Here is a 9,601-nt window from a genome sequence, read left to right as displayed (position 1 = left end):
TCACTTTCGAGGAACCTCCGTACTGTTTTCTACAATAGCCGCACCATTTTACATTCCAACCAAGAGCGCACAAGGGTTCCAATTTCCCCACATCCTTGCTAACATTTGGTATTTTCTGGGGTTTTGACAGTAGCCATGCCGATGGATGTGGGGTGGTATCTCATTGTGGTTTGGTTTGTCTTTCTCTGATGATCAGTGATATTGAACATCTTTTCATAGGTTTATTGGCCAGTTATAAATCTTCTTTGGATAAATGTCTATTCCAGTCCTTTGCTGATATTTTAATCGGACTCCTTGTTTTCTGTTGTTGAATTTTAGGAGTCCTCTGTACATTCTGTATATTAATCCCTTATCAGATACATGGTTTGCAAATATCTTCTCCCATTCTGTGGGTTGCCTTTTTACTCTGTTACCCACGCATACTCTTTAATGGGTATTTCCTGGGCACCTGTCAGTGTCAGGCCCTTAGGTCCAAACTGTCTGTGGCCGCGGTGAAGTCACGGCTTCCCTTGTGTGCCGGCAGCCACGCGGAGACCCCCGCCCACCCCAGCCCCAACCAGGCCGGTCCTGCCCGCCCCGACTAATGGAGGAGGGGACCATAGCGTGGAAGGTCCTCCGGCGGCTAGACCTGCCAGATGGTGGGGGGGGGGGGGGGGGGAACCATAGAGTCGGCCGTCCTCTCGAGTCTAGACTTGCCAAGGCGGGGCTTGCACCGGAAGAGGGAGTCAGCGGGCCGGAAGTGGTTCGGGGACGCCGGAGCTGCAGGTGGAGATGAAGCCGGCGGTGGACGAGATGTTTCCCGAGGGTGCGGGGCCCTACGTGGATCTGGACGAGGTAAGGCGGGCGGCGCCGGGCCGGGCGGGAGCGGAGCCAAGGCCAGCTGTCGGGCGCGGGCCGGGTCTGGGGCGAGAGAAGGCGGCGGTCTGCGCGGGCGTGCTCGCCGTCCCGGCGGTTCCTACCTCGGGCGAGAGAATGGGGCCTCCGGGAACCCAGTGAGGTGGCGGCCGGGATGGCTACGGGCCGGGGTTGCGGTGAGCGTCGGTGCCCGCGGCCTGGAGCCCCGCAGGAGCGATTGGTGGGGACCCTGGGGACGGGGTTGAGCTCGTGCCAGGTGCTGGGGAGGAGGTAGGCCGCGGCCGTGATGGCGTGCTGTGGCGCGGCGGGGGCGAGTCCCCGTCTGGGAGGAGGGGAGACGAGAGCTCGGCTGACCAACGGCCCTTGGGAAAGAAGCGGCCGCCAGCCCGCGGAGCAGGGGAGAGGGGCGCCTGGCAGGTCTGTGCTCCGCGCGGGGCAGTTGCGCAGGGTGGTTGTGTCACCCCATCCTCTGGGCACAGGGCGTTCCTGTCTGGTGTTAGTGGTGTGTGCTCGGAGTGTCAGGCCGGCTTCGCGGGGTCCGGACCTCGATTTCTCCTTGTCAGACCTCAGGGGGGACAGACCCATTCTGTGTGCTCCTGGGCGTCCCGGGAGCACAGAGAGACGCTGGGTGCCAATTCTTAGTGCATCAAAAGGTGGTGCGGGTTGCTAGAAGCCCCCGGGCTTTGGGGTGGCCCAGCAAAGGCTTAGGAGAGCAGCTGGCTGCAGCCAGATGCTGGCGGCGCGCTGGGGCGCAGGTAGGGGCGAGGCCTGGCGGATCGGGAGCGAGGCCTGCAGGGTCTAGGGGAGGGCAGGTCGTGCCTGAGAGAGCGGGAATGGGATGGAGCCGGGCAGGCGGGGTTGGGGGGCAGATGGTGCATGGCCTGTAGCCGTCCTGGGACAGGTGGGCCCTCTGCACCGCAGTCCCGAGGCACCTGCACTCACCCCCTGCTTCTCAGCCCTGTGCTCCAGGCGCTACTTTAGGCAAGCGTGGAGTCGCTGGAGGGCTTTAAGGTGCGGAGTGACGGCTCTGACTGGTTCGTGGCGCCGTCGCTCTGGAGGGTTTGGGGTGAGAGAGTGGGGCAGTACAAACAGGGGGACAGGGGGCGCGAGGAGGGTCTGAATGAAGGCAGTGCCTCCAGAGGGAGGTAGGCGCAAACTCCGCAGCTGTGTCACAGGTAGAATCCGCACAGCTTCCTGTGGGGACGGGGCAGGAGGGCGCCTGAGGAGGGAAGGAAGGCTCTGAGAGTCCCCGCTGCTAAGGGAGGGCGGGAGGTGCTCTGCCCTTTGAGCCAGCAAGAGGCAGGGCAGACAGCCTGGGGGCGGTCGGGAGTCAGGGTGGCAGCGGGCCTGTGGGCCGGCCGTCCAGGGTGCTGCCACCAGAGGCCTCTGCTCTGGCTGTCACCATGTGACTCTAAAAGAGGCTCAGAACCCTCGCCACGTTGCCCAGCTTTGGTTGTGGCGTTGTTTCACTGCCACCGTTGAGTGGTGGCAGTGGGAAGGCCCGTGAGGGCCCCGCCCCCCTCCCCAGAACCCCAGGTCAGCAGGTCGGTTTCTCAGGGGAAATGGTTTAACTCTCAGAAGCAGTCCAGAGCAGAGCAGGGGTCAGGCTCAGTCTTGCGCGCACTCGGGGCCTCTTGTCCAGGTGTGCGCAGCAGTGCTGCTGTTCGGGGCAGCGGCAGGACTCTACGGAAAAGGCGAGAGGAGTCGAGGACGTCCGACCCGAGGGGACCCTCGCCGTAATTCCTTGGAATGCCGCCTCCCCAGCCTTGCGCGCGCTCCCTCCCTTCCCCTGGACTAAATGTTGTCTCCGGCCTGGACACTTTCTGCCCAGGAGTGGTGTGGAGCCTGCGTGGCACTTACACCACTCGTTCTCTCGGAAAACCCCGCTGCCATGAGCTTTCCTTTCCCTCCCCAGGCAGGAGGCAGCACCGGGCTCCTGATGGACTTGGCGGCCAATGAAAAGGCAGTTCACGCAGACTTTTTTAATGGTAAGGACGCTGGGATTGGCTGGCCGGTTTTAATGTGTTTCTTTTGCAAGTTATGCAGTGGAGCAACTTCGTGACCTGAGTGGCTTGGATCGTAGACCAGTAAAGGCCAGATCCTGTGCCATTCTTGGAGCGCCGCGCAGCCCTGTTTTTCAGGAGGGAAAAAAGCTTCCAGTCTTACGTTCCAGTTGTTGAGTTTGAGCCATGAACGTGCACTTGGACACTGAAACTGTAGCAGGGTCTGGTCCGTCTGGCTTTCTCGTCTCCCCTCTCTCGCGATGGCTGGTTTGCTTTCCTCTCCCTGTTCGCCCCTGGGTTCCTGTCCCCTGGGCTCTGCCTGTGCAGAGTGGCAGCCGCACTCCTGCTCTTCTCCGCCCCTTTTCTCTGACACCGGGAGCTACTCGCATGTAAGGGCTTAATGCTAGCTTCAGGAACATGGGTGGAGTTTTACCAAATAAACAGTGAGAAACTAACTTTATAGGAAGTCTTCATATACGTTTGAGGGGGTCCTTCTCGTGTCCCCTTCCGGTTTCTTAAGGCCTTGTTCCTATAGAGTATGTTCATCCCTACCAAGGGTTAAATCATAAGAAACACAAGCTCGCTTTCTTAGGAGAGTAAAGTGGTATTTTATCTCTCACCGTCCGTCTGTCACCCAGGGTGCCCGCCACTGCAGAGAACTTTCGTCACTAGTTAGTGGCGGCCAGGATGTTGCCTTGCCATGTTGGTTTTCAGGGGCCCCGAACCTCTCTGGCGCCCGAGCCCGTGTTGCTTTTTCTGGCTGCTTTTCAGGCGTTGTTGCCTAACGAGAGAAGCCAGCCTGCTGCATGAGGGCAGCCTTCCCGGGGAGCCCAGCTGCTCTCCCCAGGCAGCGTCCCCGCAGGACTGAGGGGGGTGACGTTTGTTAAGTTCTCCGGGGGAGCAGGTGTGGGGAGCACGGGGTGCAGAGCCGCCGCTAGGACCTCACCCGGGTAGGGGTGTGTGGTCCCCAGTATGGCACGATCCACTCACACTTTGAGGGTCTCCTTGCAAGCCCCCCTCCTCCTCTGCCAGCCCGGGGCTTAGAGACAGTTAGCTGATTTCCACCTACAGCCCTTTAATTCTGACAGAGCACCTGTGAGAAGGACCCAGGCCGCCAGGCCAGGTGAGCACGGGAGCGGACGAGGGCGCTTCTCCCTCCGAGTCCGAGTCCGGCAGGGAGGAGAAGGGGCGCAGGCGAGCAGACGCCGCCCGGCAGGTTGTGACGGCCCAGGTGTGCCGGAAGCCGTTCCCGCGAGGAAGCCGAGTGGCCTTTGGAAGGACTTGTCCGTAGTCCTTTTCACTCATGATTGAACAGATAGGTTTTGATGGCCTGTCGTCCCCTAGGCAGTGGAGTTCAAACCCCGAGCGAGGTTCGCTCTGCTCACTCACTTTTACAGAATGGGAGCGCTAGACGGGGTGGGCCGGGACGGCTCGGGGCGAGAGCCCAGACAGGTGGGCGCAGGGGGAGAGTGGCGGAGCTGCGGGACCACAGGCCAGGCCAGGCGGTGGCAGAGGCGGGCACCGGTGGGGCCGTCCGGGGGGCGGGGCGGGGCGGGGCAGGAGGTGCCTGGGTGCCTTTCCCCGGGGAGCAGGGGTGTGGGGACCAACCCGTCCTCCTAATGGCTCTTCGCTTACTCTGCACATTCTCAGTGCACGGTACACGTGAGTGGCTTTTTCTCTTCTTGTGAAAGTAACACATAACCCGCGGTGGGGATGTAGGAAATATACAAGGAAGTAAACAGAAGGACAAATAACCATGAGTTTGGCTTTGACCCCCTGGCAGCATGCAGCGCGCTGTGAATTTCTGGCGTTTCTTCTAGTGGGAATGGCGATCAGGCTGTGTTTCTCAAGCTTAACTATAGGTCAGACTCTCTTAAAGGGAGTCGTTGTCACAGGGCTGTCCCTCCACCGCCTTTCTCCCCCCAGCTCTGCAGTTTCCTGCTCACGGCTGGGAGCCGCAGGCAGCTTCAGCCCGCCTCCCCTGCCCTCCACGCAGCGTTGGGGAGAGCAGAGCCCTGGCCGTACTCACGGGCATGCAGTCACGGCTGTGAGGGGTCGCCCACGTGGTCCAGAACACGCCCTCGTGCATTTTCTTAAGATTGTCATCTAAATAGAAACAAGAGTAAAGGTGCACTCTGGACTGCTGTCCCTTTGGACTGTATGAGCCCCGGTTGGATAAAATTGATAAAATTGAGAACCTGTCCTGGGAAAAGTCCTTTATCAGATTGTTCACTGTTTTCTCTCTAGTTTTGAATGACCATATACCTCATTTTATAGTTATTTCCTCAGCTGTAGACCTCGTGTGCCCCATCAATGTGTGATTTTGCTCATTTTGTAGATTTTGAAGATCTCTTTGATGACGATGATATCCAGTGAGGTGTGTCCGGCGGTGCGTTTGCTCAGGCTTCGCCATGCCGTGGTGTGGTGGATCGCCTCAAAGGACAGTTTTAGATGGTTCTGGAGAACTTGTGGAAATCACTTGAAATTCGGAGATGGTTAACGAAGAAGGAAGAGATAGTTTTAACCATCTGGATGAAGCCTGTTAATCTCTGAATGTGACCGCCTTTTGTCCTTAACTTCAATTAAAAAAGTGATGTTATTCCTTGCAGGGTGATTTTAATGCTTGCGTTTTTGAGTGACTATTACAATCCCTAGACGTCTCCGTGTGCATACGTGTACATGCATGCCTGTGTTCCATGCTAAGAGAAACAGGTCTCAGCATAGAAATACATGGTGCACTTTTTGTTTTTGCGGTACGTGGGCCTCTCACTGCCGTGGCCTCTCCCATCGCGGAGCACAGGCTCCGGACGCGCAGGCCCAACGGCCGCGGCCCACGGGCCCAGCCGCTCCGCGACACGTGGGATCTTCCCGGACTGGGGCATGAACCCGTGTCCCCTGCATCGGCAGGCGGCCTGTCAACCACTGCGCCACCAGGGAAGCCCCACATGGTGCACTTTTTGCTCTGTGGCCTTGAGTAATTCTGACAGCTCACGGTTGCTAACGTGGTGTTTGTGTTAGACCCGTAAGCGGTGCAGGCCAGCTCCTGGAAGTGCCTGTGAGACCTTACTCGGGTCCCACCCCTCCCCTGGAGGCACATGTAGCTGCGTGTTTCCCCTCCTAACGTCAGAGCAGCTGCTGTCCCCACATCTGAGGCTGGAAGAAGCAGGGCAACTCGATAATGACTCTGGAAGAGACGCCTCCCACCTGAGAAATGCGTGCGTTGGTCCATCTCCAAGGAGAGCGCAGCACCTACGGGGGAAGTTTCTTGCTGGTCCAGCTCAGCAATTGATAATGGTTGTAAACACTAAGATTACTATTTAATATCAGGCTCGGAGTGAAGAATGTTCCTTCGCTAAGGAAAGGCCCAGGGCACATGGCTTCATCGGTCCCCGCAGCTCAGAGTCGAGCAGAGCCACGTAGATGAGTTGGGATGTGCTGACCTTCCCCGTGAGAACTGCCGAACGGAGCACCTCGATGGCCTGGTTATGAAAGACATTTCACCGAAGACCAGGTGAGATTTTAAACAGAACGAGACGTTCCCTCTGCCTGTTTTCTCATGAGTGCCGAGTGGGCTTCTGCCACTTAGCAGGCCCGTCCTGATGGAGCTCGGCCCCCGGGAGGGAGGGCCAGGCATCTAGCGCGGCTCAAGGGGCTGACACGAGGGCAGCGACCCTGGGAAGACCAGCTTGGGAGAAACTGGGAACACCCTTCATTTGAAGCCCCGCCCTGTGTCGGGATTCGGGGCTACATCTGTGTCAGACTCACAGCTCAGATCTGCAGCCAGAGTGACAGGGCCTCCAGGCGAGCTGCACGGCCTGACCTCAGGGAGAGACATCTGCTTGTCCTTGAGGTCAAGTCACAGGCAGCTACGTTTCCTCAGCGGGCTCTTCAGAGCAGGCCCGGAAGGCTCTGTGGGGAGCACCTGGGCATTTGGGTGAGTCCTTAGCCAGCAGGTGGTTGCCCTGCAGCCGGCTCAGTTGAGGCCCTTCGGGGCTTGCACTTCACCGTGTTAAGGGCGTGGTGACAGCTCAGGCCGGTGGCGCCCCGAGTTGTCCCTGCGTCGAGCATGTCACCGAGGAGCAGTGGTCGTGCCCCATCAGCTCCCCTGCCTCAGGCCTCTGTTCCTCGTTGGTAGACACAGCCCTCGGTCCCCGCGGTGCCTTCTGGTTCAGGGTCTGTGGTCTTCAGCAGGGAGGAAGCAGCCCAGGCAAAGGAAGGGCTGCCGCGGGCCCGGGTGAGGAGCTGGCCTGTCCCTGCCAGGCCGCGGCTGTAGGACCCCAGCGGGCTCCGTGTTGGCCTCAGAATTTCAGACCAGTCTGGTGCTCAGTGAACGTCAGCTGTGTGTGTGTGTGTGTGTGTGCGTGCGCGCGCGGGTCTTTTGCACTCTCAGGCCTCTGCTTACGCGCTAGGCTCTAGGCCTCCTTTGCTTTCACAGAACCCTCGCAGCTTCCTCAGTACCGTGAGGCCGCGGTTCAGAGTCCCTTCCTTTCTTCCTCCTCTCGCTGTGGCTTGGCCGGCACCTGGGGGAGCGGGGGCTTCCTCAGGAGATGCTCATGCCTTTGACGAGGAAACTCTAGCCGTTGTCCGTAGTGTGTTTTCGCTCACAGTGACAAAGCACGTGTTTTTCACTTTCTGTTCCTAACTGCCGGGGTCACAGGGATCGGCCTGCGTGCCGGGCTGGAAAGCCCACGGCAGAGGGAAGCTGTACCGCCTTCCCCCGCAAGCTCGGCTGCCAGCCGGCTGCAGAACAGAGGACGGCAAAGCACGACTCCGGCCGGAGTGCCTGCGGCCACCGGGAGAAGAATGGGCGGAAGGCGAGGGAGACTCCTGGGGGCTGGAGAAGAGACAGGAGGGAAGCATCCTGCATTGGAGTCCTTGGAAGCGAAAGAAGAAGAATTTGTCGGAAAGCTGTGGAAGACAGGCGAGCAGAGGGCCCCGGGGCTCAGGCCACCTGCGGGCGCACCCGCCTGTTGGCTTCTCGGCCCAGGAGGTCTTCATCCACACGGGAGGTGTGGTTTCCACGGTGCCCTGCTGTTCCGCTGCCAGCGCCACCCCGTTGGGGGTTGAGGGTCGCAGCAAGCGCTCGGGAAGGCCTCTGATTGGCGCACCCTCTGTCCGTCCCACTCCCTGGCCCGTCGGCAGTGTCCACGCTTCTCGCTGTGAGCCAGGAGGGCAGCACCCACTCACAGCTCGCAGGATTGGGAAGGCCCTTTCCTCCGGGGGAGGGTGCACATGGGGGCCGCCGCTCGGTAGCTGGGGTGGGGACCTGGAGAGTATCATCTGCTAAGGTGGGGTGTTGTGGATCCTTGGGAAGCTGCGGGCTCTTGGAAGGTAGGATTCCATGAAGGGAGCCCTTCCTAAGCCACGTGATCAAGCGCGTGGCTTTTACACGCTTTGGTTTTTGAGAATCTGGGTTTGGGGAGGTAACCGGAGTATAGAACTGTTTTGATGCTTTGAGCTGTTGGAGGACTTCAGTCATGGCCTTTGAAGAAACCATCTGCTTCCCCTGCCCTTAGAGTTCTCCTTCTTCCCGGGTGGAGGGAAAGCGTTCATCCCACGGTCAGCCTTTGCACTGGCCGCTTGTTGGGTAGAAAGGTGCTCGGGAAGCCGCCGGGGAGAGGCGACGGGCCTCTGATTCTTGGACGAACACTGAGCAGCCGGGTTAGGGGCACTTCCAAACAAGTCACATTTTTAAGAAGCCACGTTATTGACTTTAGAAAATTCACTGCTGTGAATTCTGCTTGGAGCCAAGATGAGAAAGTGCTGAGAAAAGGATGCTAAAATAAAAAGCTCCTTTGTCCCTCAGGAGGCCAGAGGTGGGCCTTCGGGCGCTTTCCACTGGCTCTCGGAGCCTGGGTCTCAAGAGTTCGGGCCTCAGCAGGGGGCAGAGGGCGAGGCCCCCAGTGCCCCGCACAGCTCTGCCCGCGCTCCTCCCCGACAAGGCTCACGGGACGAGCGGCTTCTCCACGAGCGTCCTGAGGCCTCCATGTCACTCGTCCACCCCCAGCGTCAAGCCGGGGTCAGTACTGAATGGTCACGGCCGCGCTGAGGGGTCTTTTAGGTGCCTGTGTTGTGTGTGAATAATTATTATCTGATAAGTCACAAAATAAACTGCTCATAAGTGGCTTTAATGGCTGTCATCACGAGGGAGTGTGATTCCGTGGAAACAGCAAGGGCTCTGCAGTCAGAGAGGTTGTCCAGGGGAGGGGACAGTGGAGTGATGTCCAGGACAGTCAGCTGACCTGCAGGGTGACTGCGCTAGAAGACAGCTGGTCCCTTTGTCCCTGCACCTGAGCAGAGTGTCCCCCACGTGGCAGGTGCTCGGTGCATGTCTGATCCATGTAAACAGACAGCGGTGTAATAATCGAGTCCTGGTGCTGCTGGGAGGGGAGAAACCTGACCCAGAGGGGTGCAGAGCGCCTGCCCGGAGCTCCACGCCGGTGCCTTGTGGCTTCAGGGCCGGGGCACCGAACTCCAGGCCCCAGGAACTGCCCACGCGTGACTCACAGGGAAAGCCTGGGACTCAAGTGCTGCCACGTGTTCTCAGGTCACACCCGGCCAGAGAGAGGCTGCCGTGTGAGACCCTCAATTCAGAGGCCCCGGAGGTGGGACAGGCCAGACCTCACCGGGGTCAAACAGGCCCTGCCAAACAAGACCGCCCCCTCCTTTGCCCCCAGAAATGTCCTGGCCTCAGCTCTGATTGGGACGGGGACTCGGAGAGGGAGGGGGTAGAGGAAGAGCTC

The 9,601-nt window shown here is 59.5% G+C and overlaps 1 protein-coding gene across 1 annotated transcript; it reads left to right on the top strand.

The window, feature by feature from the left end:
* The first annotated feature begins 724 nt into the window (after nucleotides 1-724).
* Nucleotides 725-5,487, top strand: COPS9 (COP9 signalosome subunit 9). Its single transcript, XM_079924213.1, has 3 exons — nucleotides 725-834; nucleotides 2,771-2,843; nucleotides 5,197-5,487. Exons 1-3 carry the CDS (start codon nucleotides 772-774, stop codon nucleotides 5,232-5,234), a joined length of 174 nt encoding a protein of 57 aa, XP_079780339.1. The 5' UTR covers nucleotides 725-771; the 3' UTR covers nucleotides 5,235-5,487.
* Nucleotides 5,488-9,601: the final 4,114 nt, after the last annotated feature.

This window comes from Stenella coeruleoalba (genome assembly GCF_951394435.1).
Source record: "Stenella coeruleoalba genome assembly, chromosome: 6".
NCBI classification, from domain to species: domain Eukaryota; kingdom Metazoa; phylum Chordata; class Mammalia; order Artiodactyla; family Delphinidae; genus Stenella; species Stenella coeruleoalba.
The sequence above is the reverse complement of the archived record's forward strand: the minus strand, read 5'-3'. Positions and strand labels throughout refer to the sequence as shown.

Coding starts and splice junctions, on each gene's coding strand:
- COPS9 (XM_079924213.1), top strand. CDS start 772: ATGAAGCCGGCGGTGGACGAGATGTTTCCCGAGGGTGCGGGGCCCTAC. Junction 835..2,770: donor CCTACGTGGATCTGGACGAG/GTAAGGCGGGCG, acceptor TTCCCTCCCCAG/GCAGGAGGCAGCACCGGGCT. Junction 2,844..5,196: donor TCACGCAGACTTTTTTAATG/GTAAGGACGCTG, acceptor CTCATTTTGTAG/ATTTTGAAGATCTCTTTGAT.